Source organism: Schistocerca cancellata, chromosome 1, assembly GCF_023864275.1.
Source record: "Schistocerca cancellata isolate TAMUIC-IGC-003103 chromosome 1, iqSchCanc2.1, whole genome shotgun sequence".
Lineage (NCBI taxonomy): Eukaryota > Metazoa > Arthropoda > Insecta > Orthoptera > Acrididae > Schistocerca > Schistocerca cancellata.
This window is the reverse complement of record NC_064626.1, coordinates 712079400-712095790: the sequence shown is the minus strand read 5'-3', so window position 1 is coordinate 712095790 and position 16391 is coordinate 712079400. Positions and strand designations below refer to the sequence as shown.

Genomic DNA, 16391 nt, shown 5'->3' with positions numbered 1-16391 from the left:
TCCTGCCTCTGAGAAGAGACAGAAATAGGTTAGGAAAGGTTAAAAAGGCAGTGCAGGTCACTCAGACTCCAGGATGCATGGGACAATTACTAAGAGTTTGATTGGTATAGAGTTTGATTGGTATATCTACAGTGATTAGAAAGAAAACAAGAAAGACAGACACTGCCTTCACATGGTGAGTATGCTGAAGACAAAGAATGACAATTACTGGAGATATTTAGCATGTTTAAATGACAACTTTTCAGATCACACATATTAATACTACAAGAACAAGATGTTATTGTGGGCAAAATGTAACTCAGAACAAGAAATAACTGGAACTGAAGTTTACTGAACATCTGTTATATTTTGTGTGATAATTAATTTCAGAGTACAAGTTGGTTAACAAAAAGCCTGTCAACGAAGCAATGAGACTGGTATACAGGACTTGTTGCTCTAGCCCATTTCTGAGGAGCTGAAACTGAAATAAAGGGCTCTTAAGGAGTGATCAGCACTACCACCAAACACAGAAGAAAATTATCCTTGAACAATAAAGTTACGAGAAGCATTACCATCAGGTTAAGATACAGCCATGCCTAGAACTGCAGCCTGAGCTCTAACAGGACCTTTCAAGACCTTAAGAGTAGTATTATAAAACAGCTTTGTCAATGGAAAGCAGGAAAGGGGAGGGGAGGGGGGGGGGGTACACAGCTAGACAGCCTAGGCTGAGACACACAGGCAGCAAAAGGGTCATCAGCTTTATGTAGATAGGCAGTAACCTCTCCTTTCTATCTGTGTCATCAGACCAAAGCCTGCTCACAGCCAGTAGCCAAGTGGTAACAGTTATGACAGCTACTTTAAAACCCCAAATTAACAAACCCACTTTTAAGGAAATCCCATTTTTAATGAAAATTTCTGTCTGCCCTGACAAAACTCCCCACAAGAATAGTGTTATTTCACCCCATTTTAAGAAAAATTCCACTTTTAAGGAATAAAAACATTTAGCAAACTGAAATCCAATTTTTATGTACTTCCTAACATGTTTGAATGAATTTCTGATTTCATTTCACACAGGTTGTATTTTTGTTATGTGATGCAGTACACGGTAATCAATTCAACCAGTCGACACATATGTAGATTGTAGTCAATAATTCGACATCCCTTGTAGCAATACACAAGCAGATGTGTTGAAAGAATCAAACTTATTCCATGCTACTTGAGCACGTGATGTCACATCACAGTCACTGAGTCTACGAACTACAAAGCACAAAAAGTGTAGTAGTTTGTTTACTGAAGTATCACAGTTATCAATTTTACTCTTGTGGAGTTACAGCCTGCAGAACTTTAATGCCACAGTTCAGCATACATGACATCAAAGGCAGTTTTAGCGTAAATGTTTCCTACATGGCAAAGAAATACAATTTAGTGCCGTCTACATGTGTGGCATGTTCAGAAATAAGAAAGCATTATTAAGTGCCGAAGCTAACAATTCCTAGGGATTCAAAAAGGATGAACATTCATATTTCTACATTCAACACAGTGGAAAACACTCTTCTAATCTAATTCCAAAGACTGAATGGCAGAATCATTCCTATAAGCAGAAACATACTGCAAGAGCAAGTTCGTGAAATCGCTCTTAAGATGGACATGGAAACTTTTATTGTATCGAACTGCTGGTTGAATCGTTTTAAAAAAACATCATAATCTTTCACTACAAAGATTAAATGTTGTAGTGAGGCTCTGGTCATAGGTGTATATTATTGGAAGAACATTACATACACTGATACAGGGTGATCAGCCAACACACATTTGTAACACTGATGAAACTGGCGTCTATTATAATTTACTTCCCACAACACATATTTCGTTAAGGAAGAAAAATGCCATGGAGGAAAAGAGTAAAGAAATGATTAGGACACCACTGTGCATAATTAATGGTGGAAGTGAAAAGGTGCCTCCACTATTAATTCCCAGATGTTTCCAAAACAGAAACACTACTGTGTACTCGGAGCACACCAGCAAACCCTGGAGACATCAAAAATCTTTACAGTTTCTCATACATTTCAGTGCCAAGATGGGTGCAGCAGAAAGGAATTGGACTAATTATTGACCTATGTCCTACACATTACAAGGAAACAGGATTTCTGAGGAATGTAAGACTACTGTTCCTTCCTCTGAACTGCAAAATTATCTCCAGCCTCTGGACCTGAACATAATACACTGTTAATCCCAGATACGGGGTAGCAACTGTGTGGAAGTCAATTTTGTTCTTTGAGAGGAAGGAGATGAAACTCAGCATTTTACAGACTGAGTATGTTTGTTGCTGCCTGGAATTCTGTAACACAACAGACTGTGTTAAAATAGTTAACGAAGATTGGCCATTGTACATCAATTGCTACTGAAGGTGACATTGTTCCAGAAGAACAATACACTAGCAAAACTGATATTTCCGCAAATGCAACATTCCAGGATATTGTTGTGAAGATTATGTCCTGACTTCTGTACCTGAGACTGATGCATGTTAAATGCTTATGAGGGAACACAGGTAGGAGCTGGCATTGACTGAGGAGGAGGAAGAAAGATATCCTTGTCTGCAAAGTTGGAATCAACTGCCATCCAATATACTCACAGACAACTAAGGATAGTTACAGTAAAATTTATCTAGTGGATCTATGGCGCCAAATACAACAGTGGCAGTTATTCACATTCCACAACAGTAGAATTATACCATTCACAACTATGTTGAGTAGTTTAGTGGACATGTTGTTTCTCTATGAATGCACTATTTAAAATGGCTTAGAGGATAGAGATCAATAGTGAAAGGTGATACCAGACATGAGTAGATCTGTATCACAGTACAGAGTTGGAATAAGAGTACAAGCACACCTGTAGAATAATTTAACAGGATATCTGAAGGAAGCTGTAAAAGAGTGAAATGTGGCAGCAGTTGTAGAAGACGACTTACCATGATAATGCATTTTAATAAAATGTATGAGCATTATAAGCAAATGAACAATAACAGTAAAACTAATTATTTATTTGACTAAACAGTTGTATTGAGGTCAAGTGAACCTGGCTGCTGCCTCATGGACTTGCAAATATGATCAATTTCGAAGGAGGGTCAAAAGTGGATTCTGAAGGGTGCATGCACTGCCAAATAGGTTAGATGAAGCAGAAGGAAATACTGTCAATGGCTCCTGCATCCTTACAATGTGAAAATGTTCCATGCCCACAATAAAATAGGTGGTGACGAAAGAGGTCTAAATGAGAAATTACATCATCCTGACAACAAAATTCTCTTGCAGAACAAAAACTGGGCCTTCAGTATGTGATCCCAGAGGCATCACAACAGTCCCATACGAGATTATTATGTGCATATTTCTTGTTGATCGTCAATTTTCAATGGATGTTCCCAGACTGTGAAAAAGATTCAGTTTGAAATTAGAAAGTGCAGCACCAGAGTTTGATAACTAAACCTATCTTCATAAAAATTACCTTTTCCATTCAGTGAGCACAGTGTTGTCTTATTTTTTTAGTCATGACAGCTATTAGTGTTGTAGTCTCACAGTACAAACTCCTTGCTTAGATTACAATGTCAGTGTTTCTATTTTAAAAGGAAAGGAATAGTGGGATGCTAATTACGCCAACTTTTAAATCTGAGTGGTACATATAACTTATCTTAATATTCAAGTGACTTAAATTTCAAGACTTTGTATCCACATTGTCTTTTACATTGGACACAACTTACTTCTAATTTTACATACTTCACATTTATGAGGTCTGTTCAAAAAATTCCAGAACTTTGTCCACAAAATTTTTGACACCTTTTACTTATTGTGAATGGTCTTCTCCAAAATACTCTCCTTCACATCTGATACATTGGTCCCAATGCCGTTTCCACTCCCGGAAGCAGTCGTGGTACGCCTCTTGCTGGATCATGCAAAGCACCATCTGCCATCTGCTAATTTTGTCTCATCTGTTGTTGCAAATCTTCGTGCTTTCAGTGGGTTTTCAACTTTCTGAATAAAAAAAATAGTCTGCAGGGGCCAAGTCTGTAGAGTACAGAGGATGAGGCAGCACTGTGATTTCATTTTTTGTGCAACTATCATGCACCAACAGGGATGAATGTGTGGGTGCACTATCATGATGCAAGAGCCGCCATGAATTGTCTCGCAAAATTTCAAGCCGTTTCCTCCTCACATTGTCACAGGCATCACAACACGTCCTGACTGTACCATCGATTACCAGTTTGTCCCTGTGGCACAAATTCATGATGAACTAATCCTTTAAAGTTGTTGGTAGATGTTGAAGGGCGTCCTGAACAGGGGTAATCTTTTAACTTCTGTCCTACATTATTTAGTGTGTGTCTGTAAAGGTTTTCTTGAGTTTCACACAAAATATAATGCAGACGCAATGCTCCTCTAACTCTGTCATCTCAAAATTTGCAAACTGTGCAACATTCTACTCAATATGGCACCGAACAATAACTAACAGACATACAACAATGAAACCTCTGGCAGTTACATATTGAACATAGGCATGTGCAGGAATGCCAACCACATTTCGCTCCAACACATCATTGGTGCGAAGTTACAAATGTTCCGCAATTTTTTGAACAGGCGTTGTATATCATGACAAGCACTCTACCGCTTTTAAGTTTTTAGAGACATTTCAATTCCCCATCTTTCTATCTTCATTTCTTTTTACTTCCAGTGGATAATCTAATAAGAATAGAAATTCTTAGAAGGAACACAGTCATCGTACTGAACAGTAGAGAGGCACGTAACTTCAAGTATATAGACACACACACACACACACACACACACACACACACACACACACACACACACACAAAACAGTCACTATTCAGAGACCAGAAAAGATTTTATTGCTTTGATACTTCCATGAATATTAACATCTTGATTTAATACAGTTTTTGAGGAGAGGCACAGTCTCTTACCATAGACAAGTGATCATTTTCTTCCAACAATAAAAATAAGTATCAAAATAAGTTCTGATGATTAAATAAATTTCCTTTCTACATGGAAATGAAAGGGGAACACTGACATTGTCCATGATGAATGATGTTGCTAAATGTTTATGATAAGGTCCCCATCTTACAATGTAACACCATTCCTTTCATTACAAAGTCCAAAAGCCATTTAATTCAAATGCTCTCCACTTAACTGGACTATATCATGACAACACAGCCTTTAAATTTTATCTCTAAAAGAAGCTTCTTTTTTAAATACATGTAACAGCAATTTCACATTTTAAGTAGTATATAAGGTACTATGTTAATAGCACCCTTATTAGATTTTCTACTCTAAAGATACTCAGAATTCATCTGAGAGATTTGTTGCATTGTTTCAACCACAAATTCTTTTTTAACCTAATACTGGGCAATAGAGATCAATCTAACAAACTGTGCAAAAATTAAAATGTAAATGACAATTATACAATGTAACAAACAATGCTCTAAAAATCTTAAATTTCAACACCTGTGCCTTAACACAGGACCCAAAAGGTTCATTTCAGATATACACCTCATACAGCTAATAGCACCTTTCATTCGCTGATGTATCAATCAAGTAGGTGTCAGATATTTAACGCTATAGCTGGCTGTCTTTTGATAACATTACTTGCATATATAAATAAGACTACTATTAACACAGAAAATTTAATTTCTGTGTTAGCATAAATCTTCATGATTCATTATTTAACTGAACTTCTCTTCCTGCTTTCTGAGTTATAACAATTTATGAAATTTTGCAGCTGAATGCACACATTCATGACATTTATAACTTCCTTCATGTCATGTCAGGGTATTAAGCACAGAAAGGTATATTAGGAACTTGATTTATGTTCACTGAACAGAGAATATATCTGTGTGTCTTGCACACTGTTTCAAGCAAACCACATTTACATTAACAGGACACTAGTCAAGTAGTGTCCACACTGGGTGAACGTTTTCAGCTCACTTCATTCGAAAGTGACCGAACAGCATTATGTTAAAGATAGAATTTTTAGAACTGTAAACGTGAATGACGATTATAAAGTGCTCCAATTTACAATCAAATTTTAAATGATTTTTCCCATGTGGGTTGTTTGCAATCTTTAACAATGACAAGAAAAACTGTTTTTCGGTTTCTGCCTTAAAGGAGAAACATATTCAAAAAAGACAACAGGTTAATGATGTCGTACATTGGTTTACAAATATTCTATATTTTTACTACTCACTTGATAAGACACGCCAAATACTAAAGATTACACAGAAAGGCGACTACAAGCGAACATTAATTTCAATCACTAAAAAATACCAAATAAGTGACAGACATTCAAAATAATTCATAAAATATGGAAGCAAATTATTTGAATTAATAATGCAAAATTAATTATGTCTGATATAATTTCAAAAACAGTGTGAAGAGAGATTGCACTCATGTGACTTTCGCTCTTTTGGAATGATTTTCTAGGATTAATTAGTGCTGACTGATTAGTGTCAAACACACATCTTTATGCCATTACAAAATCTGCAGTTTGTTGGTGTCTTCAACATTAACATCCACAGCACAATATGATATACAACTGTATTAGAGCTATGGAGCAGAATAAAAATACAGTCGTGACCAAAGCTACATGCATACAAGATGCTGCTCTCAAGGATCACAATTACAATAAACATTTTAATCATAATCTACAGTCTCTTCCCTCTTTCAGAAATCAACTGCATAAGTACTTGATGAAATTCAACAATAGTCAAAAGTTAAGTCCTACTGTATGATGAATTTATGTGGCTGGTCTGTATTATCACAGATTGTGTAGTAACACAAATATGCACACCTTTGCTGAATAAGTTCTTCCTACAGTAAAATTTGTGTTAAAGATTGAGCCTATAATCTGCCTCAGTTTGTGCGATTATGAACTATTAAAAGAATAATAAGCACCCAGTCACCACGTTTGTGTTTTCAAAAGACAAACATCTGTGAGCTGCTGCAATAAAGTGAGATTCCAAAAGATAAAAATTGCTCCATTTACATTTTAAAAAGATACTATTTCCACCATAACAGATTTTTAAAACTGGTCACATAACATACACGAATACTGAAATAAGGAATCTGTAGTATCTTCAACATAACAGAAAAGAAGACAACAGAACACTTTTGGCATATTTTATGTGACTGATGCAGTTTATGTGCAAAGAACTTCTGTCCTGACTAGACCTAGAGAAGGTGGGAGCCATACTACAGTTAATATGAAGAAAGATAATGTTCCGCAATATGTGATCACTTCACTGATGGTTACTAGAACACATTGATGATGGATTCTCTTCCTTTGCCAACGCCAATCCACTTAACTGCAAAACAAAACATATTGTTTATAAATACACCAAGAATAAGTGATTTGTATAAATTTACACTGGGAAGCAATATCATATCAATACAGGATTCTGCACAATGTGATGTACTTACTATTTCAGAGAAAAATGAGACTAGGTCAATCACTGTTATGTCCTTAAAAATATATTAATAAACTGACAGCTGTATATTGTTATTAAGCTATTACAAATTCTTAAGTATTACAGAGTAAATTAATACATCTAAGTGGTAAACAGCATAGTGAACGCATTATTGTGGCCAAGATAGACACAAAGCCCATGCCTACTACAGTAGTACAAGTTTATATGCCAACTACCTCTGCAGATGATGAAGAAATAGATGAAATGTATGACGAGATAAAAGAAATTATTCAGGTAGTCAAGGGAGACGAAAATTTAATAGTCATGGGTGACTGGAATTCGTCAGTAGGAAAAGGGAGAGAAGGAAACGTAGTAGGTGAATATGGATTGGGGGGGAAGGAATGAAAGAGGAAGCCGCCTTGTAGAATTTTGCACAGAGCATAACTTAATCATAGCCAACACTTGGTTCAAGAATCATAAAAGAAGGTTGTATACCTGGAAGAATCCTGGAGATACTAAAAGGTATCAGATAGATTATATAATGGTAAGACAGAGATTTAGGAACCAGGTTTTAAATTGTAAGACATTTCCTGGGGCAGATGTGGATTCTGACCACAATCTATTGGTTATGAACTGCAGATTGAAACTAAAGAAACTGCAAAAAGGTGGGAATTTAAGGAGATGGGACCTGGATAAACTGAAAGAACCAGAGGTTGTAGAGTGTTTCAGGGAGAGCATAAGGGAACAATTGACAGGAATTGGGGAAAGGAATACACTAGAAGAAGAATGGGTAGCTCTGAGGGATGAAGTAGTGAAGGCAGCAGAGGATCAAGTAGGTAAAAAGACGAGGGCTAATAGAAATCCTTGGGTAACAGAAGAAATATTGAATTTAATTGATGAAAGGAGAAAATATAAAAATGCAGTAAATGAAGCAGGCAAAAAGGAATACAAATGTCTCAAAAATGATATCGACAGGAAGTGCAAAATGGCTAAGCAGGGATGGCTAGAGGACAAATGTAAGGATGTAGAGGCTTGTCTCACTAGGGGTAAGATAGATACTGCCTACAGGAAAATTAAAGAGACCTTTGGAGAGAAGAGAACCACTTGTATGAATATCAAGAGCTCAGATGGAAACCCAGTTCTAAGCAAAGAAGGGAAGGCAGAAAGGTGGAAGGAGTATATAGAGGGTTTATACAAGGGCGATGTACTTGAGGACAATATTATGGAAATGGAAGAGGATGTAGATGAAGACGAAATGGGAGATAAGATACTGCGTGATGAGTTTGACAGAGCACTGAAAGACCTGAGTCGAAAAAAGGCCCCGGGAGTAGACAACATTCCATTTGAACTACTGATGGCCTCGGGAGAGCCAGTCATGACAAAACTCTACCATCTGGTGAGCACGATGTATGAGACAGGCGAAATACCCTCAGACTTCAAGAAGAATATAATAATTCCAATCCCAAAGAAAGCAGGTGTTGACAGATGTGAAAATTACCGAACTATCAGTTTAATAAGTCACAGCTGCAAAATACTAACGCGAATTCTTTACAGACAAATGGAAAAACTGGTAGAAGCCGACCTCGGGGAAGATCAGTTTGGATTCCGTAGAAATGAGGCAATACTGACCTTACGACTTATCTTAGAAGAAAGATTAAGAAAAGGCAAACCGACGTTTCTAGCATTTGTAGACTTAGAGAAAGCTTTTGACAATGTTAACTGGAATACTCTCTCTCAAATTCTGAAGGTGGCAGGGGTAAGATACAGGGAGCGAAAGGCTATTTACAGTTTTTACAGAAACCAGATGGCAGTTATAAGAGTCGAGGGGCATGAAAGGGAAGCAGTGGTTGGGAAGGGAGTAAGACAGGATTGTAGCCTCTCCCCGATGTTATTCAATCTGTATATTGAGCAAGCAGTAAAGGAAACAAAAGAAAAATTCAGAGTAGGTATTAAAATTCATGGAGAAGAAGTAAAAACTTTGAGGTTCGCCGATGACATTGTAATTCTGTCAGAGACAGCAAAGGACTTGGAAGAGCAGTTGAACGGAATGGACAGTGTCTTGAAAGGAGGATATAAGATGAACATCAACAAAAGCAAAACGAGGATAATGGAATGTAGTCAAATTAAGTCAGGTGATGCTGAGGTAATTAGATTAGGAAATGAGACGAAGTAGTAAAGGAGTCTTGCTATTTAGGGAGTAAAATAACCGATGATGGTCGAAGTAGAGAGGATATAAAATGTAGACTGGCGATGGCAAGGAAAGCGTTTCTCAAGAAGAGGAATTTGTTAACATCGAGTATAGATTTAAGTGTCAGGAAGTCGTTTCTGAAAATATTTGTATGGAGTGTAGCCATGTATGGAAGTGAAACATGGACGATAACTAGTTTGGACAAGAAGAGAATTGAAGCTTTCGAAATGTGGTGCTACAGAAGAATGCTGAAGATAAGGTGGGTAGATCACGTAACTAATAAGGAGGTATTGTATAGGATTGGGGAGAAGAGAAGTTTGTGGCACAACTTAACTAGAAGAAGGGATCGGTTGGTAGGACATGTTTTGAGGCATCAAGGGATCACAAATTTAGCATTGGAGGGCAGTGTGGAGGGTAAAAATCGTAGAGGGAGACCAAGAGATGAATACACTAAGCAGATTCAGAAGGATGTAGGTTGCAGTAGATACTGGGAGATGAAGAAGCTTGCACAGGATAGAGTAGCATGGAGAGCTGCATCAAACCAGTCTCAGGACTGAAGACCACAACAACAACAACAACAACAACAACAACAAGTGGTAATATGGATTAAATTATTTTCGTTTTAACCCAATGTTCAACATACATACACAATCTTGATTTTCTGATGTCAGAGGGTAATTCAAGATTTAGGATGAGAAAACACCCATATACGAAATAAATACAGACTTGAAACTTTCAAACAAAGTAAAGAGCATTTTCTGTTAGATTTTCCCATAAACATAATCTACTACATGGTAAGTTATTTGTGATGCTGTCATGATGTTTAAATAACACATTCAAGTCTCTCAACACACTGCAAGAACTGCGATTTCTATTTACCAAATATAAAAAATCTCTCAGAGTGAGATTTTATTATTACATCTCTTCCATTTTCCAACTGTTGAAAAGATTTGTTCCAAGCCACACAAGTGGTCAACAGGGCACTACTGGGTCGTTTCAATTTGTTAACACAATTCCGGATAGGAATTACTGAATTTAGAGCCTTAAGAGGAAGAATTAAGTTATTTTCAAAGTGAAAATGAGCGTATGGCATCGATGGCCAGGAGGCCCCATCCGGGGGGTGGGGGCAACGCAACACACCCAGGCCATGAGCGGAGAAAATCCCAACATGGCTGGGAACTGAAACCAGGCCTGCTGCATGGGAGGCAAGCATGTAACACCCCAGCTAAGCAGGCAGACAGTTATTTTAGAAACATTGCATAATAGGGTACTGGTGTGTGTAAATGGTAACAAGGTATTTCCAGTTCAGAAAGCTGAAGGGGCTGCTGTGTTACAAAACATTCTCTGGTGACCCATTTTGAGTGTCAAGACACACAATGGCTGAAGCAGGTACAGGGGCATATAACCTGGGTTGGCCAACGGAGCTTAGCCAGCAGGCACCATTGTCTCTCCACAGTGTGTTGGAGCTCTTGATACAAGGGACTACAATGGATGTTTCACCAATTCATACGCACAAATATGTAATGCACACACCATGGCATGCACAACTACATCACATTATTTTCTAAACTTTCACGTGTTTCATACTAAAATACGTACATTGTTTATGCCTCAATTAGAGGGGGGGGAGAAGGACCCGACGGGTGGGGGGGGGGAGGACCCGACGGGTGGGGGGGGGGAGAAGGACCCGACGGGTGGGGGGGGGGGGAGAAGGACCCGACGGGTGGGGGGGGGGGGAGAAGGACCCGACGGGTGGGGGGGGGGAGAAGGACCCGACGGGTGGGGGGGGGAGAAGGACCCGACGGGTGGGGGGGGAGAAGGACCCGACGGGTGGGGGGGGGAGAAGGACCCGACGGGTGGGGGGGGAGAAGGACCCGACGGGTGGGGGGGGAGAAGGACCCGACGGGTGGGGGGGGGAGAAGGACCCGACGGGTGGGGGGGGAGAAGGACCCGACGGGTGGGGGGGGAGAAGGACCCGACGGGTGGGGGGGGGGAGAAGGACCCGACGGGTGGGGTGGGAGAAGGACCCGACGGGTGGGGGGGGAGAAGGACCCGACGGGTGGGGGGGGAGAAGGACCCGACGGGTGGGGGGGGGAGAAGGACCCGACGGGTGGGGGGGGAGAAGGACCCGACGGGTGGGGGGGGAGAAGGACCCGACGGGTGGGGGGGGAGAAGGACCCGACGGGTGGGGGGGAGAAGGACCCGACGGGTGGGGGGGGGAGAAGGACCCGACGGGTGGGGGGGGAGAAGGACCCGACGGGTGGGGGGGGAGAAGGACCCGACGGGTGGGGGGGAGGACCCGACGGCTGGGGGGGGGAGAAGGACCCGACGGGTGGGGGGGGGAGAAGGACCCGACGGGTGGGGGGGGAGAAGGACCCGACGGGTGGGGGGGGGAGAAGGACCCGACGGGTGGGGGGGGGAGAAGGACCCGACGGGTGGGGGGGGGAGAAGGACCCGACGGGTGGGGGGGGGGAGAAGGACCCGACGGGTGGGGGGGGGAGAAGGACCCGACGGGTGGGGGGGGAGAAGGACCCGACGGGTGGGGGGGGAGAAGGACCCGACGGGTGGGGGGGGGAGAAGGACCCGACGGGTGGGGGGGGAGAAGGACCCGACGGGTGGGGGGGGGAGAAGGACCCGACGGGTGGGGGGGGAGAAGGACCCGACGGGTGGGGGGGGAGAAGGACCCGACAGGGGGGGAGAAGGACCCGACAGGGGGGGAGAAGGACCCGACAGGGGGGGAGAAGGACCCGACAGGGGGGGAGAAGGACCCGACAGGGGGGGAGAAGGACCCGACAGGGGGGGAGAAGGACCCGACAGGGGGGGAGAAGGACCCGACAGGGGGGGAGAAGGACCCGACAGGGGGGGAGAAGGACCCGACAGGGGGGGAGAAGGACCCGACAGGGGGGGAGAAGGACCCGACAGGGGGGGAGAAGGACCCGACAGGGGGGGGGGGAGGACCCGACAGGGGGGAGAAGGACCCGACAGGGGGGAGAAGGACCCGACAGGGGGGAGAAGGACCCGACAGGGGGGAGAAGGACCCGACAGGGGGGAGAAGGACCCGACAGGGGGGAGAAGGACCCGACAGGGGGGAGAAGGACCCGACAGGGGGGAGAAGGACCCGACAGGGGGGAGAAGGACCCGACAGGGGGAGGGAAGGAACAGACAGGGGAAGGGTGGAGTTTAAAATAATTTCGTAATAGAGTGTTAATGTTACCATAATGTTTTATGAAAAGGTATTCATTTTAAACATACGAGGGTCACACCAAAAGAAATGCACACGATTTTTGTAAAAACACTGTTTTCATTCTGCATGTGTGAAAGTTCTTCAGTGTGTAGATACATCCTTCCCACCTGTTTTCAAACTTAGTTCAACCTGTTCCCTTCAGTGGCGCCGTCACAGCATGTCTTCAAGATGGCTGCTACACTTGACGTTCGTCAGAAGCAACGTGCTGTCATAGAATTCCTGTGTTGTGAAAATGAGACAGTGGGAAACATCCACAAGAGGTTGAAAAAGGTGTATGGAGATGCTGCTATCGATCACAGTACAGTTAGTCGGTGGGCAAGCAGGTTACATGATGAAAGGGGGCTCAGCAATATTGAGGATTGTCCTCACAGCGGCAGGCCTCTTACTGCACACACTCCAGACAATGTGCAGAGAGTTAACGAACTGGTGAAAGCTCACAAACGCATCACAGTGAACAAATTGTCACGCTACGTTGGGATAGGGGAAGGAAATGTTTGCGGAATACTGAAAGTGTTGGCGTTAAAAAAGGTTTGTGCCAGGAGGATTCCCAGGATGTTGACAGTGGCTCACAAAGAAACAAGAAAAACAGTATGCAGTGAACTTTTGGAACAGTACGAAAATGGTGGAAAGGAATTTCTTGGAAGAATTGTGACAGGTGATGAAACATGGCTCCATCATTTTTCAATCATGAAAATTCACCCAAGGAAAAAAAAAATTCAAAACCACACCTTCTGCCAAAAAAGTTATGGCTACAGTGTTTTTCGATTCAGAACGAGTCTTGCTTGTGGATATCATGCCAAACAGAACCACCATAAATTCTACTGCATATGTGACGACACTGAAGAAACTTCAAGCTCGACTGAGTAGTGCTTGACCACATCGGCAAAAGCAGGATGTTTTGCTGTTGCGCAACAATGAACAGTCACATGTCAGTCAAAAAACCAAGGAAGCGATCACAAAACTCTGATGGACAATACCGAAACACCTGCCTTATAGTCCTGACCTGGCTCCATGTGACTATCATCTCTTTAGGAAACTGAAAGACTCTCTTCGTGGAAGATGGTTTGAAGATGATCACTCCCTTGTGCACGCTGCCAAACAGTGGCTCCAACAGGCTGGTCCAGAATTTTACCATGTGGGTATACAGGCACTGGTTCCAAGATGGCGTAAGGCAGTTGAGAGGGATGGAAATTATGTGGAGAAATGAAAATATTGTGCCTAAAGGATGTATCTACACACTGTAAAACTTTCAAACATGTAGAATAAAAGATGGACTTTTTAAAAAAATAGTGTGCATTTCTTTTGGTGTGACCATTGTATATATTTTTATAACCTTTTGATCTAAGTCTGAATGCAATTTATTAGAAAAACCTTTTTGTTAATGTTGGCAGATTTGTTCAAAAGTTGTATTAAATTATAATGTAATGTATGTCACTAGGACGAAGTGGAATGATACAACAGAGAGAATAGTGGCAGCTGCCAACAGTTAAGTACAAATGCTAGCAACTATGAAATTGATAATTCCACATAATTTTTGAATATTACCCTGAAGAATCTGTCTTTTGGTATTCTATGTTTCTAGTTTCTTGATAATTGGGCCTGCAGTGAAATATGTCTTGAAAGAACATTGTAAGTAAGTTTCCAGTATCACTGCTTAAATCATTTATTGATTATTGCAACAGCTGTTCCAGAAAACTTCCATTTTCAAGTACGTCTACAGTGTAAACATAAAACATCTATGGTGTAAGCTGTCAAAAATTACAGGAAATATTACATTATATCAAGATATTATGCCACACTGCATGAAACAGCACAAAATCAACATGAAATCAGTATTTTAGAATTTCATGTAAATGTAATGAGAACAGTCACCAGATACAGGCACACTGACGTTACATATGTGTCAAGACAACTAGAAATCTTCCGAAAGGATGACATAACAATCAATAAATGTTTTAAGCAGTGATACTGGAACCTTACTTACAATATACTTACAATTCAGTGTTTCATTTACTCCTGTGCTACTTCCAACACCTTTCTCCTTTACTTTCATTCCATGTTACCTTCTGACATTTAGATTATACTGTGCTATCTGCTAAAATGCTGCAATGGAATATCAATCTGGACTTTTTCAATTTTGTTGGCTTTCCTTACAAAACTTTAATCATGTCTTATGGTGACAGATTTACTTTAACCACTATATCTGTTGATTTTAAGTTTACTTAAATATAAAATTGCCATCTTTTCAGGGTTGACTTCCTGTCTAACACAGTTTAAGAAAACATGACACAATAATGCTCTCGTGCAGTTTTCATTAACCTGTTACATAGGACTTCATACATTCAATACTTTGTGTCAACTAACATTACATTTTTGACCAATGGAATAAAAAGATTACCATCTACAAGTGTGAAGCAATAAACCATTGCTTTCATCATAATGGAAATCAAATTATTCACACAGCTGGAACAGACAAGTATCTCTAATTTATTTATGAGTAGTTTAACAAATAAAAATATACAAAGATACCACCAACAATAGTTATTCTTGAGTAAATATGTACTTACTTGGAACTCCAAGACACTCTTCAATTCTTTCAATATACCTCTTGGCATTTAGTGGCAATTTATCATATTCTCGGACATCTTCAATACTCTTTTGCCATCCTGGTAGAGTTTCATACTCGACCTGCAGAAGTTGAGGATATGAGATTCAAAATTGGGCCAAGCATTGTTCTGACCTACCCCAATAAATTACTATTGCTTCACTTCAAATTAAATAGGGAGGGCAAACAATTTATGTGAGGAAACTTAAAAAAGAAATCACTATGATACTGGCTAATTATTAATTATCTTTTTATCAGATCTCTGTATATCTTGTGGAATATATATGTGCAAGCAGTTAATGCTAACAACCAGAAAACTATCAGTGCACTCGTATGACATAACAAACTTGCAGTAAACACCAATTTAACAGAAAGCCTAAAATACATGATCATAAGTCTACAGATAGATGAAAATTGTGAGACAGGGATTAAACCCAAGCCTTTGTTAATTAGTCCCAAAACATCACACTGTCACTAACTGCTTTCTAAACATAACTGACAATTACATGTAAATGACATAAGTATTATCCACCTCATCATTGACTACATCACAAAGTTTGTAGGAATGGGTAAAGATGAGTATGATGGGGGTGACATCACATATTTATTTTTTAAAAAATGTACTGTGCCATAGATTCAAATTGAGGTGAGGTAAGTACATGGGTCTCTGTGCCATTTTGGCACTTATTACTCAACAAATTAATTTAAATGTGGTCATATGAGAAATGACCATTTGCAAACACAGTTTCTTCTGGAGAAATCCTCATTAAAAATCCACAGTTTTGTAATAGAAAAATGTACTAATAAGATATACAAGGCAGCTGAGATAGTAGGCATCTCTCACTGTTGGGTATGTTATCATCCAAAGTTGTACAGGAGGAGGATCTGAATGCGCAATTGGTACAATACTTATTAA

At 40.6% G+C, this 16391-nt stretch overlaps 1 protein-coding gene across 3 annotated transcripts in view; it reads right to left on the bottom strand.

Moving 5' to 3' along the window:
* Positions 1 to 4844: 4844 nt before the first annotated feature.
* The window catches only part of LOC126184868 (adenylosuccinate synthetase), a 69057-nt gene continuing 57510 nt past the window's right edge, over positions 4845 to 16391 (bottom strand). For all 3 annotated transcript variants that reach the window (XM_049927500.1, XM_049927491.1, XM_049927509.1), the window contains 2 exons: positions 15438 to 15558; positions 4845 to 7336 (listed from right to left, as the gene is read on the bottom strand). In XM_049927500.1, coding sequence (XP_049783457.1) covers positions 7284 to 7336; positions 15438 to 15558 — 174 coding nt within the window. In that variant the 3' untranslated portion in view covers positions 4845 to 7283. The remainder of the gene's footprint in view (positions 7337 to 15437; positions 15559 to 16391) is intronic.